This window comes from Thunnus thynnus, chromosome 18 (genome assembly GCF_963924715.1).
Source record: "Thunnus thynnus chromosome 18, fThuThy2.1, whole genome shotgun sequence".
NCBI classification, from domain to species: Eukaryota; Metazoa; Chordata; class Actinopteri; order Scombriformes; family Scombridae; genus Thunnus; species Thunnus thynnus.
Genome location: NC_089534.1, coordinates 15,477,024 through 15,495,725, shown reverse-complemented (window position 1 = coordinate 15,495,725; position 18,702 = coordinate 15,477,024). Strand labels below are relative to the sequence as shown.

At 37.7% G+C, this 18,702-nt stretch overlaps 1 protein-coding gene across 1 annotated transcript; it reads right to left on the bottom strand.

Annotated features, from left to right (window-relative positions):
• Positions 1–4,281: 4,281 nt before the first annotated feature.
• Positions 4,282–11,984, bottom strand: blk (BLK proto-oncogene, Src family tyrosine kinase). Its single transcript, XM_067572499.1, has 14 exons — positions 11,838–11,984; positions 10,435–10,521; positions 10,162–10,252; positions 9,982–10,012; positions 9,433–9,526; positions 9,220–9,318; positions 9,023–9,126; positions 8,702–8,851; positions 8,146–8,298; positions 7,866–8,045; positions 7,077–7,153; positions 6,083–6,233; positions 5,205–5,336; positions 4,282–5,079 (listed from the first exon to the last, which is right to left on the bottom strand). Exons 3-14 carry the CDS (start codon positions 10,249–10,251, stop codon positions 4,877–4,879), a joined length of 1,464 nt encoding a protein of 487 aa, XP_067428600.1. The 5' UTR covers position 10,252; positions 10,435–10,521; positions 11,838–11,984; the 3' UTR covers positions 4,282–4,876.
• Between the last annotated feature and the right edge of the window lie 6,718 nt (positions 11,985–18,702).

The following is an 18,702-nucleotide window of genomic DNA, read 5'->3' as shown; positions in this document are numbered from 1 at the left end:
CAATTTTCAGGAGAACTCTGGAGACCATTGACCTGTATCATTATGTATTGATTTCCAGGGGAGTTCATGTATAGTGCAGAAGTCTGGCCCAGCGGCTGACATTTTATGGTAATAATGTGAATTTACTTTATAAAATGGAACACTTACATTTCTGTATATCTCTTAAATAACATATAGACAGTATTTTGACCAAATAAATGTCTCTATTATAGGCATATCTGTGTTAAAGCCTGAAGCATTTGGCTAATCTGATTTGTCATAGGTAGAGATTATTTGTATATGTATAGTGGTATTATGATAGTGCCGCCACTATCTTGTCAATCTTAGTGGCATTTACAGCAGCCATAATAGATTTTCTTGGCCACTCAGGGGCATCTAAAAAAGCTGACAAAACAATACTGACATGTAATCACCTTAAAAACTTCGAAAAAGTCGCCAGTTAACACATCCAGAAGACATGAAGCAATATTTTGCAGTTGATGCAATTCAAATGTTCACTCTCCTTTTAAGTCTGTTTTGCTTTCCACCAACCCGTGAGGGTAACATGTGACTCCTTAGCAGCTAAATGTTCCCCAAATGTTCACCAGCTAGTCGCTATCTTTGTCTGTCTGCTGTTTGGTGCTGAGCAGCTATAGTGTAATTAGTTTATCTGATATACAGCTTTAAGAAAACATACTGTATAGAGAGAAAGAGAGAGAAAAGAGTTTGGGCTGAGTGTATGTCAAAGTCCAAGTCGGAGATCTGATTAATTAATTGTGATTATAGCATCAGGCTTCTCCTTCCAGCACATCATCATGATCATCATTGCATAAATGTAATCTGTGAATTGTTTTGTATTTGAGTTTACAAGCCCTTTAGTCATATCTACTTTACAAATGCTCATTTGGCAAAATGTTTTGTAGACATCTTCTGTCATCGTTTCAAGAGCTCTCACATCTATTGGACCAAACACTCTTGATTGATGGACCCCATTAATTTAATGACATCAAAGCCCAGGAGAGAAAATATGTTTATGAGGAGCATAATGCCAACCCGAACACCATTGAAAACGGAAACATTATTGGGAGATGAAAGCGCATCTCTTTTCATCTGTGGCAGTGTGCTCGTTTTTATCCCAGCGGACAGCGCAGGGTTATCCTCACAAGATCCTAATGATGTGTTGCCTTCTCCAGGGATCAGCCATCAATCTGTGTACGAGCCACCGTTTCCCGTCATTATTCCTCCAAGGCAGCGGTGATGAACAGAAGAAGGGGAGAGGGTGATTAGGCCTCCCAACCTTTACCCCACATGTCATGTCATCTTGTGTTAACATCACGGCTCATTTCAAGGTGAAGCTGCTTATCAATCATACCACAGTGTGAGACTTATTAATGGTTGTTCCTTCAGTTCATCAGCTAGACTGATGATATTATCTGTGCCTGTGGGGCAAGTTTTCAAAACAGTGAGGAAATATTAGCTATGTCCAACTTATATTCCTCTTTGTTTTCATCCTGTTATATTTGGTTATGCTCCCAGAGGTAAACAAAGACAAATGCATAAACTGATAAAAGATAAAAGCAAAAATCTTAGAGAAGGATAATAGAAGGATTTTGTATTAAAATATTCATTTGAGCCTTCCAGGTTAAACACTTTAAATTAAAGCTTAACTGCTATTCTTAAATGTCCTTTGTTCAGGATCCACTCCTGCTTTTAGATACAACGAAGACAGACAATTAGGCAGATAAAGATGAAATAAATACAGATTACCTTGATAGAATCGGTGGGTGGTAGGGAGGCCCAGTAGTTACAGATGCTCTCCCTCCACTGTAATGACTCAGACCACCATGCTGGATAGGATATGTTAGGTTGTACATTTACTGTAAGCACATAGATGAAGCTTTGATAATAGTCCCAAATATGATTTAGATGGACCTTATCTGTCACCCAGATACATGTGCATAATGCCATTTGGAGGATATGCGTAGGTTTACTCCCTGCTGTCATGGAAAATCCTGCCTGCCAGTTTACTATCCAATGAAAACACTTTGTACAGAAAGTAGCAACATTTCTGTTGAATGATATAAGTATAAAACAAAATGTTTACACCCTGTAAACACATAACTTGAAGCTTCATTTTACAGATTGTTTTGATTTCATTGAATGATATGTTTTTGTTTTGTTTTTGTTTTTGTCTTTTTACTGCTCTCCAGTACATGAGAAATACCCTTAATTGGAGAAATGCTCTAATCTGCCTCTATTCACCATGAATGTGTAGTATGTGAAACTGTGTGTGACACTGACCTCTGCAGGATGACATGAGTATAGCTAGCCATCTCAAAATGATACTTTTTTCTTCTCTCAGTTGTCTGATTTCAAAATTTCAAACTTTTTCTCACTAATATGTATGCATTTGTATTTGTTTTATCAGGGAATGACTATTAGGAATACTTTATTTTTATAATATATGGAAATATATACAGTGTATTACCAAGACATCATAGGCATTAAGCAGTCTAAACTGACATTCAACTGTGTTTGTTGGCGTTCATGAGACAGGTGGATATTACAAAGACTGCCAACGTGGCAGCTATCTGGTACTGGGATGTATCTAATTGAATTAATGTATCCTATAAAAATTCAAGATGCTGCACTTTCTGTTGTTACAGGCCCCTCCTGTTGTCGTGTCAGCTGGAAACCCTCCAAAGTTCAATTTTTAGTGTATATTTTTAAAGAAAAGGCTTCAGCTCTGCTCTTATGAAAACCTTTTCAAAGTTTGTTAAATTCACTCGTAACAATATCTCCAGACGTATGGGAAGAACACCCAGCATGATGATAAAGCACCTTTTTTATGTGTGATTGTGGGTGTGTGCTGGCGATGTTTCATTAAATAACAAAAAGTTAAAGTTTCCTTCCCCTTGTCTAAACAAAGCGCTTTCCTCCGTGTGTATCTCTCAACAACCAAATGCCAAACTGATCATTTTAGGCAGGAAAAATGTGAAGACCTCAACCAATTCGTCGTGTGAGGGCGTCCTAACTGTGTGGCATTTAAGGAATGCTGACTCACACTTCCTGTTTCCTGTCCATTCAGGAAATGGCAGGGTTTAACCCCTGACTGCCACGGCCATTCCACTCTGTTATCTTTAAGATAATGTCTGCCCCCCCCCCTAGGGATGGTTTACTTAAAACTGCTGTAATTTTGTCGGGTCAGTTGCTTTTAAAGGCTTCCTGTAGGCTACTGCTGTCTCTCACTGTGTACTGAGGTAAACATTAAATTTAGTATTATACCGTTGGTTTGTTAATAATCACTATGCACTTTCCATTATCCACCTATGTCTGCGTATGAGTCAAAATAAAATTAAAATCCCAGACTTTCATTTGGTCTCCATGCTGCAAGTGATTATGTGATTATTATGTTTGTATGGGACATCCTGTGCGTGCAAACCTCTTTTTATGCCTGTTTCATTCATAGCGCCTTCTTTTTTATGATGTCACACTGTTCAACAGCAGAAAATCAGTTTTAAAATGTGCCTGTTGTAGAGCTTTAAAGGATAGGTTCACAATTTTTAAAGTCTATTTTAAAACAAGACTCAGGAGCTCAAACGAACATTGAAACATGTTTTTCTTGCTGTAATAATTCCTCCTGTTCATACTGGCTTATAGAGATCCACTTTCAGCGTAAGTAATGGGGGACAAAACCCACCGTCTTCCTTCCGCACAAAAAAATTATTTGAAAGTTTATTTGAAGCCGTCCAAATTTGTCACATCAAATCACTATTTTTTTTGCCTTTAGAAACAGGTAAACGCTGTCTGTTGAGACACAAAGAGGTAATGATTTACTAAAAAGAATAACCGTGAAAGATATCCACTTTTATCTTTTTTGATTAACTCAGACGGCTGAAGCCTCAAATTATCTTCAGATAAACTTTTAAATATATTTTTGCTCAAAACGAGGACTATGGATTTTGTCCCCCATCACTTACATTGTAAGTGCATTTGGAGGGAATCTTTTAATAGCCAGTATGAACAAGAGAAATGATTATTGTGAGCAAAATCTGTTTCAGTGTTTATTTGGGCACTTGACTATTGTTTTAAGACAGACTTGAGAAAACTGTGAACCTATCCTTCAAGCTTTCTAAATGCATGATAGAGGTGTTAAGATTCTCCGTGAATTGATTTACCCTTTTGGACAAATAGTGCAATTGCTATTTTAAACAGTAGCCACTGAAACATTGCTTTTAAAATACATGCATTAAGGTGCTTTAATTAAGACAACTAGAAAGAAATACAAGAACAAAGCAAATCTCTAAATAATGTAAATATTTTAATTTACAAAAAAAGAATGTATGCAAGTATAAATTCTCTTTAAAAGGCCTTTTCTTTTCTATATATCAGCTGAATGACAGAAGGAATTTTTTTTAAAAAGTGCAAAGTATCGTGGTTGTAATCTCAGGCTGCTCGTCTCTGTACCATGCAAATATTTAATCTGCAACTTTACCTTTGCCGACTTCCCCGGGTCCAAAGGTCGTTTTACTTTGGGCATGTATTTGTATTTCCATATCATGTGTCTTCATGCTCTGTGGTTGCCGTCAAGGGTGGGAGCCATCAAAGGCAGGAGTAAAGTCAATGTAATAAAATTAGGCCTTTGAGGTTCTGAATGTTGTTTTCTGACTTTGCAGTGATCACTGACATTCTTTCAGATGCTTTAGAGACAGGAGAAGCCATAAACAGCTTTTTACATTCACTCATAAAAAAGGCATAAAAAGGTATGTCCATTTCACTTGCTTAAAAAAATAAATTGTATCAATCATAAAGATTTTTGGTTGATCCTCTATCCGTTCAAGTCTCTCTTCAGGCCTTTTTATTGTCTTCAGTAAACAACGGGAAACATTTTCTTTCATCATGGCTGCATCTCATATTGTCCCTCCGTGGCGATAAAGAAGTCGTTGAGTATGTTTTGCAGAAATTCAAATGTTGGCCGTTCCTCAGGCTTCTCCTTCCAGCATAGCATCATGATCTCATAGAGTTCCTTAGGACAGCCGTCTGGACACGGCATCCTGTACGACCTGTCCAGGCACCGGATCACCTCTGGGTTTGTCATCCCTGATAAGGAAAAAGAAAATGTTGCTACCTTTTAATGATGGTATTAATGAATGATGAAGTGTCATTTGTAATGTTAGTATTTAGTACATTTTTGTCTCTTTTTATTTATTTTTCACTTCTTGTACCTGGGTATGGTATTCTTCCATAGGTGACTATTTCTGTCAGGAGGATCCCAAAGGACCAGACGTCTGACTTGATGCTGAACGTGCCAAAATTGATGGCCTCGGGAGCCGTCCATTTGATGGGAAATTTAGCACCTGGTTATTGGAAAGAGGGTGGGAGGAAATGGAAGGAAATTGTGATATTGTAAAGGATGTTGACTGTCAAGATTGGTGCGTGTGTGACTGTGAGTGTTAGGCGAGGTGATAACAAATACGTGAGATCGTAGAGGTTTGATTACCGGTAGAGCTCTTGCTACACCCATTACACCTCAGCATGCAAATGGTGTTTCTGTATCATCACGATATATATGTATGACTACTATGATAATACAAAATTACATGTACCACGATAGAAGTTTTTGTCCATATCGCCTGCTTATATTCTTTATTAAAACCATAGCATATTGTCAAAATAATTGTTGAAATAATGTAGATCTAGCTTAAAGAGTTGAAGGATGCATTCAGGGCCATAGCTACAATTTTTTTTGCGAATTTGGTGGTTTTTAGAAACCAGTGGGGGTTTTACTTTCTACAATTAAAAATCACCACATGATGTGTATTTTATAGGATGATTCCAGTATTTCTAGACTGTGTATGTTTTATTGTACTTAGTCTGGAGATTCTTTAAAACAATATTTAAACCTTCATGTTGCTGGAGAAAGGAAGCAGTTAACTTGGTAAACACAATGTGAAAAATACAAATGTTACAATAAAATAGAGGCCTTCTTTTTGATCACAATTGAGGGGTGCATTAGACTCATGTCCTCAGTATTTATAAAATCCTTTTCTACGGCCCTGGAAGCATTTCACATCTGATGTGGTAATCGCTGTGCATACTGCACCTTCATGAGCCGTGTATTCTGATTCGATGATCCTTGCCAAGCCAAAGTCTGCTATCTTGCAGTGCAAGGTCTCATTGACCAGTATGTTTGCTGCACGCACGTCTCGGTGGATGTAGTTCTTCTTCTCGATGTATGCCATGCCTTCAGCAATCTGCCATAAAAGAGAAGAGGAGAGGATTCTTGAAACAGCATTTAAGGGGAATCAGATCAAGGAAAGTCAGAAAATAAAGTAAATTTAATGCCAAGAACTTTGAATATAACACTTTCAGAGCGCGTTAAATTCATTCAAAGGATATATATAAAGGATTTTGTACACATATGTGTCTTTTATCTCTGGCCAGTATATAATTGTCACACTAGAGCACATCCAGTATTGCAGCTACAGTATGTGTACATGTGATTGTGTGAATACTTGCATTTATGTGTATAATAATGGCAAAAAAGTGAGCCTAACAGGATGTGCCAACTCTCAGGAAGCCAAAATGCTTTTTTTGGAGGGGCAAAAGAGTTCTGAGGGAGCTCGCTGTGGATGGAAAAATAGCATGATTTCCTGTCCGGATGTTAATAATTGACGTAGGGCGAGGCTTTCAAGCCAGACGAGCAAAAGCCCCACCACGAAACCACACATCTACTGCTGACAGTTTCCACGTGCATTCACTTCATGGCTGGCGTCAAAGCCTATACAGTAGTGTAACTGACATTCAAAGTGCAACAGGTACTGTATAAATAGATTTTGAGGTCAGTGGAGATGTTTAGTGTTTGTTTTTGACGGAGGATGCAAAAATCAGTGAATTAAATGCTAATGACGTTAGTTTTGTTGCAAACAAAGAAGTCAGAGATGAAAAGTTGCTTAACATCACGGAAGCATTCACGGGAAAAGTGAATAAATCTTTCTCCATTTAGCTAATTTCCTGAGAAAAGGCTTTTATTTTATCACAGAAAAGTGTGCGTAGGCAATGTGATGAAAATCTCTTATATAACGTAACTTTCCCACCTGTGCTGACATATCTATCAGCTTGTTTAGCTTTAGCTTTTTCCCTTCGTCTGTTTTTAGAAAGTCAAGAAGACATCCTGTGAATGAGAAAAGCAGAAGCACAACTCTATCACCATAAGGAACGAAAGATAACAGACATATTGTAGTTTCGGAGAAGCTTCTTAAAAATGAATCGAGTCACACCGAAACACATGTTTTGGCCTCGTACACTGGAAGAAGCCAGATTCATGTGTTGCCTTTACAGTTATTAAGCAATAAAGTTGCAATCATTATTTTTAGGCACAACACAAATACATGTTTAATAGCTATATATAGTTTTAAATATATCTTTGTGAAGCTTTTGATGTTGTAGTTAAGAATGTCAGCTTTTGATGAATTTCTGTGGTCATTTTTGAGTCTATAGTTCGCCCTTCCCAACAAACTGGGTGTACAAAACACTGCATAATTCAATCCAAATAATAACATTACATATAATGGACTCAAAGACTACCACAGCATTGAATTCACTGACACGGTCTCATAAATTTAATAGTATAAGCTTTACTAATGTAGTCTTGGATCTGATTGCATTATATTGTATAAAGTTTACTTTATCGTTACCACTCTATGAATTTGTATATTTGACTCTTTCTCATTTCTTTCTCTTTTCTCTAATTGAGTAAGAGGTCTTGAGTTATTAATACAAACTCCTAATATTGATCTCTAAATGTTTGCTCACAGCTTTAAAGCACACATTTGTCACTTTTCTGCTAAGGCATCAGCCAATAAAACGATTTCTTGCTTTCTTACCATTGATCATAAACTCTGTGACAATAAGAATGGGCTCCTTAGTGACCACAGCATGGAGTCGCACCAGTCGGTCATGCTGCAGCTGCTTCATCAGGTTGGCCTCCTGAAGGAAGGCCGCAGGCTCCATGGTGCCTTCCTTTAAGGTCTTAATAGCAACCTTCTGGGTGCTCTTATAGTAACCTGTCGTAGGAATTCAAACAGGGGTGCTTAACAAACTGCTCTTTACTCGCAGACATGACGATGTTGCCAATGACAAGATTCATTGTTAGCTTTCTCTCACCCATCCACACTTCTCCAAACTGCCCGGCCCCCAGCTTCTTCACCATTTTCAGTGTCTCTCGAGGAATCTCCCATTCATCATGTGCCCATGGCTGCTGGGGTTCTTTAGCCTTACAAGGAGCATACAGCCGCTGACACAAACCGTCTGCTGTACCTGCACCCAAACATTAAATGATAAACCATATTTCTTTCCTGCTTTCTTTGCTGTTGTGCTAAATTTAGTTATTCGAACAGTAAATTTCTACTTCTGAGTGCTTGTTTTCTGTAAATAATCTTAAAAGCTCATTTGTGTGTGCATGTAAGTACTGTTTTCTCATAAGTTGCTGAGCGTTTTCAGCCATTCTAGAGATTTTACCTTCTTATCTTGTGGTTTAGTCACAGAAGTGACAAGACTATCACTCCTCTCACAGGAAATATAAAACGCATCACAAGGGTCTAACTTCAAAGAGAGTGCAGACATGTTATAGTTCACAGCAGTGAACTGAATCTGAGTCTATCTCTACTTCTTTTTAGAGAATGTAGCTCTTAAACGTTTGATCATGCAGTTTATTACTTACGGGTGTAGTATTTAACCAGCTCCTGTAGAGATGGGAACGTTTTGGAGGGGGAGATGTAGTAACCACCTTTGTCCATAGTGCGGATCTTGTAGTGTTTTACCACATCTCCTTGGTCTTCTACCGAATCTCTGACTGACAGCGAGAAGGACCCTAATTTGGGGAACACGAATACATTTTACCATTACACATACAGTAGGGTTTCACAATCCACACCCAATTGAGGTTTTAAAGTCATGTTTCTGACAATGCCTTCCTCAAACGAATTGCCACAGACATTAGAGTTCTGTGGGGCGACCAGAAAGACAGAATGATGGTATTCACCTGCAGAAGTCTCACTTTCTCGGACCAGGAAGGCACCTGGTTTATTTCCAGGTGCTAAAAGCATTCGTTCAGTCTCTCTCCTACCTATGTTCTTGAAGAACCATCTGCAGAGGAGAGAATCACAAAACACACATTGTGTAATTATTTAAAGATGATGTGCAAATGTGTTACGAGTTGTGTGTGAAATCACTTCTTACTTTTCCACCTCCAGCGTATCTGCTCTGGCTACATAATTACATGGTATGAAGCCCTCCTGTCCGGTTGACAACAACTGAGCCAGCCACCATTCTCCATTTCTAACAAACAGAGACAAACAGAAATGTCAGATTACTTTTACAGCCTGGACGTAATGGGTAATAATTTTCTTTCGCTACTGCTGGATTAATAGGGAATAAAACAAGTCTACTTACTCTTGCAAAACCTTAAGTTTGTCTCCCTTTCTGAAAGGTAGATCACTGTCGTTGGTTGCTTTGAAGTCATGTTGTGCGATAAACACGATGTCATCTAAAGACATATAGAGCAAACAGTTATTTCAGTGAAGTGATCTGCCAATGGTACTGCAGTAATTTCATTTTATTGATTGTCAGTGTAGGCCTGTTTAGATTGTTTTATTTTTTTTTTGGTTTGGCTGCTACTGTGGGCATAAAAATGAATAAAGCAGAAGTATGCAGCACAAGCATACAGCTACATTTTAAAGTACATTATTACGAAAGCTGTTCTTCTCTTAGGAATGAGGCTTCTGAAGTTTTTATACCGTCTGTGACACAAAAATGACTTTCCTTCGTCTACAATCTCATCTTTTCCCCAGAAGAGAACAGAGGAAATCCTATAGAGATTTTAATCGCTAAATGTAGCCTCATCTTACTGCTATTAGTATCTCTCTGCACGACAGTGGTCAACTACATAAACGTAGGCCTGTTATTTTTCAGTGGAGAGTTTGTGTGGTGTTCAGCAGTTACCATTATCAGAGGAGGTGTTTCCACTTCGTGCCTAAAGAAGAAAATATGATTTTTTAATATTCAAAATACACGTTAGATCAATGAAAAACAAAAATAATTCATCTAGACTCATTTTAATCACAGGAAATGACTATACTTTTAACTTAGAGTTAAAATAAGTAAAGCAGTTTGTCTACTTACGATGTGATTTGGTGATTGGTAGGCATGAGAGTTTTGTTTTCCTTTGTGGAAACTGTCATCTTGTTTCTGGCCACTGCAAGTGCAGCCCATCCTGAATGTGTAAAAGAAATGATTGTCCTCTGTAGTTATACAGAATACTTCTAACAAGATTTACTTAATATAATATTACAGTTCTTGCTGTATAATACTGTGCAGTTCATTTTAAATGATCAATGACTCCATGCTCACTCATAGGTTCACATAGTTACAGCATTATCATTTTTATGCGCTTACCTGATAAAGCAGATGAGCTCTACTGAAGCTGTTTTCAATCTCCACTCCTCCCACTGCTAGGCCTGGTCTGAGAGTTCATACCCGGTGCTGAAACAAATTCAACTCATTTAAAATTGCTAAATCATTGGAGAGTTTTCTTCCAGTCACAAGTGCACTTCAACCAAATTGACCTTCATTTTGAGGAAGTGGAAAATGTTTTCAACTTTATATAGTTTCATTTGCATGTCAAGTTTGCGATACAGCCAAATGGCCATGTCAGAGTTAAAAATAGAGGAAAATAAGGTGCCTTAAATGAACTGTTGGGAGGATGATGTGTTAATTTACAGTGAAGACTCTCTATTTGTGTCAATGTGAGCTATGGTGTACTCATCAGTGATGTTTCTATATTTATTTGAACAGACAGTTTTATAAAACTTAAAATATATGATGATATTTTTTTTAAAGTTACACTTTAAAACCAAACGGTCCTATGAATACATGTAAGAGCCATTTTAAACCACATTACCAATATGTGAATACTCAGCAACTTGAAGGGATTCATGTTTATCATGGAAGTGAAAGTTTATGGTTTTGCATGTGAATTGGGAAGTTTAGGTGGCCTCACTTGTGCAGGAACAATGTCCTACAAAACTAAAACCTTACCTGGACATCATACTGCTGTTGCAAATGATTTGTCTCACTGTGCATTGAATGACTTTTGCAGTCAGCATTCTTGCATTTGTATTTGTAATCTGAACATTGAAAAATGATCATGCTTCTATTTGCCCATAAGAGCACATAAGAAACTCAAGATAACTCTCTGTAAACGACTGTCATGATGATCGTATCAGAGCTTTTATCTGTTAAAAATCCAACTTTGTGTGACTAAAAAAATGTGTTGTTAAGCAAAGTTGTAAAGTTGCCAGTGAGCAGCAACAAAAATATGCAATAAAATACATTTTAGCTTATATCTGTTGTCTGTTTTCATAATAACTGAAAGCAAGCTTACATTAACTGACCTCAGCAACAGTACTTTTTACTATGAGCATCTTTGCCACACATTCACACATATACTGGGAATTATTAATTATTTTAGTTAGCGTAAATTCAAACTCATGTATATCATAATAATTTATTATTATTTGTGTTTAACACTATGTTAACATAAGTTTTTATGTCTCCATGTGGTGGCTGTACACAATGTTCTGTGTGACTTTACAACACGCTTATAAAACTCTACAAGTGTTCAACTATCAAGCATTTCAGTATTTTCCAGTTAAATCATCGTAACAACCTATCCAAATGACTCCCTTTAATTCTACATTTTACACTATCTGGTGTGATTGTTAATTTTACTGCCATAATTTTACAGTATCTGCTCTTCTGACACTAGTGTGTAATGTGAGATATAAACATGTACATACTTGAACTTGTCCCAGGCTTGTGTCTTCAAAAGTACTCCAGATGTAAAATGTCTTCAGTTTCCTTATTGAAAACTTAGTGCTTTTCAGTGTGTCACTCTCTCTCGCTCATTTTGTTTTTGAAAGTCTCTCTCTCTTGCACTCTCTCTGTCTCTCACACTCTGCTTTTTTTTCTCTCTCTTACAGTGACAGCAAGGGCCTCCCCTGGGGGATTACACTGAGTTTACTGTAAACAGATAGCAGTTTGTCTATTTTGTGTTGTCATACCCTATCTTATGTCTGTGGCAGATCATCTTACAAAACAGTACGAAGATCACCTGCTGATTAAACTTAAATTAATTAACTTTAATCAGATATTCAACTTGTTAGTTAATGAACGAATTCAATTCATCTTTAGGGTTCAGACTCACAAATGCATCACAACCGAAGTTAGACTGACTGATTCAATTACAAAGAGAATAAAGTTTACTGAATAATAGGCAGCTATATTTCAGCTTATAACTTCATCAAAATCTTTTCTCAACTGCTAGAATAGAAAGAGACAATGAGGGTATGGTATGACAGTGTTAGTGGACACTGCATAATTTTTCTTAGATTGTAAAATGTTTGTTTTGTTTTTTTTTAAGCAGCAAATGTCCTTGCATATCAGACAAAAACTGAAGAGAAAAGGAGCCGTACTGCATGTGTCTCTATGGGTGATGGGTGCTGACTTATAAATGTGGTTGAGTTCTGGGTACTCATGTGTAAAAAGAGAAAGCGTGGTTTCCATGACATATTTCTCAGTTCCTCTGATGGTCTGTGTTACTGTACTGTTTATCTCCACTATACTTCTGTGCAACTTATTGAACCGTGATACATGTTTATAGTTTACAGGAGCTCAGTGAAGCAGTAAACAGTCTGGACATGAGATGAACTAACTGGTCTTGAAACCCTCTGAACTGAGAAATAGTATTGGAGTTTCTGCATACATAGCTATATAAATATTGTTCATGATAAAAGTTCAGATTTGGCAAAATGTTTGAAAACAATAGTGATTCTTTTCTCCCTTATCCTTCTCTTCTCAACCCTCCTTTTACCTTTATTGTCTGCTGCTTTGGGAAACATTAAGCATTTCAGTTATATCTTTAAAACACATGGTAAATTATAGTAAACATGGTATTCATGGTAAATAACAATGTTATTGTACTATAAGAAGAGTGTTCATGTGCCCCAGAAAATGATCTAATGTGGCGAGACAGGTCTATTTATATTTTGACACTAGTAGCAATGCTCACAACAAAACTTCTTATTCATAGTAATTGGGTAATCGATCTGCAAGCTCCTCCTTTTAGTGTTCTTTGAGAAGAGCTCTTACAAACCCACCTATCCTCCTGCATAAATGTTTTGATTTGTGTCTTTGTTTTAATGTTTCTTTTGCATGCTACTCTGGATTAAAATAGTAAATGTCTACCAATTCTGTATTTACCCCCTGTTACATTAAGCAGTCTGTGGATGAGGTCAGCTGTACTGTAGGTTGCATGCTTGTTGACATTCTCCAGTGTTGACACTAGAGGGTGCAGACAGTCATGTTATAAACCCTGACTCTCCTAAAGTAGGTCCCTTCCAAGGCACTATGCCAGTGTTTCCCTAAACTCATGCTATGTCTAATAATAGATAACCCTAATATTGACCTCCTATATAAAAACGATTCAGTGTTGAATGTTGAGCTTTGGGTTTTTTTGTTGCGTAAAGCTCCATATCTGTATCTGGTGCAGAGGGCAGGGTGCGGATGTGAATACAGATGCAAAGTCTGTCACATTGGGGAAATGAAATGCAAGCTGATGTGCAGTCAATCCATCAAAGTATAACAATGCTTTGGGTTTTTCACACCATACAGCGTAGCTAACCAGGTCTTTCCTATTCTCACCGCACAATGCGCTGAAGAGGGAATTCACCACTCTTCTTCGGCGATGGAAACAATAAACACCAAACAATATGTCCTTGAGTTATCTAGCAGTAAGTATGACCTATTACTATGAAATGCTATTAAAATGAATCAAAGAACCTTGTAAGGAAGATATCATTCACAGTATGTTGTAACCTATAAGAGCAGGGAACAATAAATCTTACAGCACCGGAAGTGTTTGTTTCCTATGGGGGGCTTTATACAACACGCAACGTGGGGATATTACTCTCTGGGCAACACTTCACAGGTTTTTGTTTGGACCACCTGTGCTGTGTGTGTGGGGATTGTGCTCTGCTGTAGTTCTCTGAAGGAACAACCTCACTTCACCACACACACACACACACACACACACACATGTTCGCGCACACACACACACACACACACACACACACAGACACACACACACACACACACACACACAGGCTGCAGGTGCATGGTGAGTGTTATTGAGTGCGTCCTGGTTACTAACTGCTGTTTCTCTTTATTCTCCCTTCTTCTGGTTTTCCATCAGCCCTTGTTTTCTTCCCAGGGCTTGGCGGATGCTTGTGTACAGCTCTGTTGGGGTCCCCAGACATTGCATCCTGCCTGCAGAAGGGTCATAAGTGGCCCCACAGGATAACCTGAACAACGGTGGGAAAGAAAGGGAGCGTGGGTCTCCTTTAGTAAAGCAGTCCTGGTCAACTCTGTGCCAAAAGCATACATGCTGCCAATGAATGCTTTCTACTCCCATTTTAATGTGAGTGTGTGCTGCATGTGACTGAAAGTGTCTATGCATATGTGCTTGCACGTGTGGGTGGCCAAGCTGGAGATTTATTGAATAAAACATGCAAAGTAAAACAAGATTATAAATTAATATTTACTAGAAGCTGTACTGTAATGGTTCGGTCAGAGTTGTTTCAATGTTTTTCAAAGCTTTGATTTATTCACACACACACACACACACACACACACACACACACTCTTTCCTCAATTTTGATCCCCCTCTACATCACAAGTGGCCCCTCTTTGACTTCCTGTCTGTGTGGGAACCATTTCTATCCTCTGTCACACATGGAGTGAGAGAGGGTCTTGCTCCTGCATTTGCCTTAAAAAGACAAAGTGATTGTCAATAAACAAGGAACAATTGAGCTCCCCGATGCATTCAACAGGCACTTCTGCTGTTCCTCAGGGACATTCATGAGTTTTAGGAGAGCTTCACTTTTCCTCCAATAGTAGGAGCAGACATCAAGCAGCAGACAAAATCCAGGTGCACCTGGATTTTACTGTAATGGCAGCGTTTTCTATGTATTGATATGGTTATTAATATCACAGTTAGTGGGTTAAATTCAGGATATTTACTCTTTTATTTTCATCTGATTTGTGTTTCTTACAACTTTCATATGTAAAGTAAAACAATCACTGTTACTCATAAGTGTGAAAAACTGTTTTGTCCCCAGTCAAAGGGTACCTGTCACACTCTTTGTTTAAAACATCTGCAGTTGGGTACTGCAGTAATGGAGTTGGTAGCAAGTCTGTGCAGCTGCTCCAGTGGCAAGTTGCTCTGAGGTAAACATGACTGAGGGAAAGCCCCGTATTATTGTGCTCCGGATGACGTTCCTCACTCTTCCAGTGTTTACCGTGGAAATAACTCTGTGCCAGCAAGCAGGTGCTTCCTCAAAAACTCTTTGCTTTTCCAGAAGATTTGAGGATTAAATCAATCTCACCAAATCAAACATTAGCACAGCATTTTTATGAAAGAGGTTATGAAAAATGTAGATTAGAGGAGTAAAATATTATATTTCATTAAGAAGCAGATGTGGATGTTCACCATTTATATTTAAAACAGGTTTTGCTTTAAGCGATATTTATTACTGAGTAGTGTATCACATTTCCTCCTCCAGAAACAATGTCTCATTATGCTCACAGGAGATCTACTTTCACATGAATGCGGTCAGCCAGCATCACAAACCTGATGACATAACTCTACTTTACATGGGTCTGTTTATTTGAGACTATACTCTTACTACTTTAAGATATTTATTAAACCCCTGAGAGAAGATAAGATCAAATAAGAAATAAAAAAATAAATAAGACCATCCCTAATGCCAAAAAAAACAAAAATGTGCTGCACTCACACAGGTGTTTTCACTTAAATTGCCTAATAGAGCTCTTCACAGGAATGCATTGGCATGTATAACCTGCAGTTGATTCATACATCCACCATATTGGCCACTAGGGTGCAGAAGTGCAAAACAAGCAAACAGAAAGCTAGTATGTTAGCTTACTTACACATCCCGCAGACATGAAGAAATACCCTCTCATTAGAGGCATGTTTTTGGCCATCTGATGAATATACTTAACATAGTTTTAACCGCTACTTGCTAAACTGACCAGCCATTTGGTGCTGTGCAATCATGATGAATGAGCTAAATGTGTTTAAAAGATTTGTCATTCTTAACTTTAAGTATGGATTGCTTTCTTGCTTGCTAGCAGGATAAATTATGTAAATATGGCAATTTTGGAGTTAATGGAAGTTGTATTTTATCTATCTATAAGCTACTTCTAAAAATGTTGTAAAATACATTTAATTTCCAGGGTGTAGTAGTGGACTGTTGCATGCAGGCAGTAAGAAGGACTTGAGAGGCCACGTGACATGTTCTTGTCTCAGAAAGAAATCTTGAGAAGAGTGGCCCGCACCACAGTGGTGTTATGCAGTCAATCAGAGTGACACCAATTATGTATGTCACATGACCACAAGAGACTGCAAATGGAAACTCAGGATAAGGCACATCCATCAGCTCTGTCTAATGGGGCTCACTGTAGAAGGAGAATGAATGAAGTCTCAATAGACAGCCTCACGCACCCATTAAAGCATACCTTTTCACAGAAGTTGATTATCCCTGTGCATGGGGTAGCTATTAGGTTTTCAATTATCTTGGAAAGTTCAGTAAATTTTGTGTCAATGGCTTTGGATTCATAAAACAGAAAGACTCATATGTGTTCCCTGTGCCAACAGCTGTGCATGATCATAGCCCCCCCCCCCCCAAAAGGTCCTTCCATTATCTATAAATTTAATTCTCTAATGATTTTCAATAAAATGTGTTCCAGAAAGTATCTCTGGATGACACTGTAGATCTGTGGACAGCGCTCAATGTCATTTTTGTATCAAAAAATGTATATTTGCATTTTATGGAATTTTAGTTAGTTTAACCCTTACATACTGTTGGGGTCAAATTTGGCACATTTTGACACTTGAAAGCAGTAAAAACAGCCTAAATGACATTTAAAAGACCTGAACATTTTATGCCTCTTCCTAAAGTGGCCCAGAATATACAAAAATGGAAATATTTCATATTATTTATTTTTGTGCAGCTGGTATGAATAGTTGTACATAGAGGGTGTTCTGGGTCAAATTTGACCCGTACTTATTCAAAGGGATTTTAAAGTCACTAGAGGGGGTCAAATCAAGGTAAAGGCTGGTTATGTGGAATCTTGAAACAGTGAAACTATAGATTGCCATCTCTGTATTTTTGTCATTGGGACAGTGGGAACAGAGCTCAAGGTGGACTGTTCCCTGGCTGGTGTGTCCCTTACTACACTTGCTAGGGTTTCCACTTAGGTGGACATCTGCACCAGCAAACAAGCCTATACAAAATAACAAATCAAACCCATCAATTACCAGGCAACCAACATAGTGGTTGTCCAATATAGTCCTTCCTATAATGGAGATTTCACAGATTTGGTGGAGTGGAAGGAATGATTTGGTGGATCTGTTAATCCAAGATGTAAAATGAGGCAGTGAGTTGAAGAGAAAGTATTAGAAGAGGAGGACAACATAGAGAAAATAGAGGAAAGGCCCTTGTGACTTCCTTTATGCAAAGGCAACACCACCTTCCCCACATGCTAACCACAGCACCCGCAGCAGCACAGTTGTCCGAACTTTGCCCTGAATAGTCTGCAGTTCCACAGTCAGTTGTCACAAGGGGACAAAAGAGAGGGAGATGCAACTTCTGCACAACAGAAAAGGACTGCAAAAGTAATGTTTTTTGCAGTTTTGTTTGTTTGAAATGTACAAACCAGTTTGTTGTTTTGTTTTATGACTAATGCACTCAATGCAGAGTTGATTGTGTACAAGTGACAAAAAAAAAGGGCATGTGTTTGTATTTGCAAGCAGTGTTGATTTATGCTTTTAATGGTTATAATGAAACCTAACATTCAAAAATGTTGTTGCATCCTTTACTTTCAACAAAATTCAAAGACCTAATTATCGCTGCTTTGTTCTCCTGTTTTAGATAACATGAGATCATAATGTATTGTGCTAGTGAATGTATTTTCATTATAAACAAAGTGTCAAACCTAAAGAAAACACTCTCTGCTCTCTGACACATTAATGAAGGATAAATCACCCATTTATTAATGACTGATAACATATCTATGGATGCAATATACATTTGTGGTTCAAAATTTGGTAAAGGAACTAATTATAAAGGTATAATTAAGCTGGGTCAAAAATGACCCGATCCATACTATGAAGGGCCAGGTTATGAACAGTATGTAAGGGTTAACTTTGTAGTATTTGCAATTGTGGTGAATAGCTGTAAGGTTACACCTTTTTCACAACAGATATTTTGACTTCATAATAGGACGTCATAATAGGAAAAGGACAGGTGTAACTAATAGCATTATTGACATCCACAATATGGAGCTGGAACACTTAAAAGGAATTAAGCCATTATTATTGTTATTAATTACAACTGTGAAAAGGTGTAATTAATAACATTATAATCCATTTTTAATCTGCCTTTTATTCTCTTTCATAACAAATCATAATTAGAATAGGTAATTGAAATTAAGCTTCATTAATGATGTGAAATGCCACATGTCAGTGGCACAGATTAGATTTTTGTTTCTTTGAATGACATGTTTCACAAAATAATAACAAAC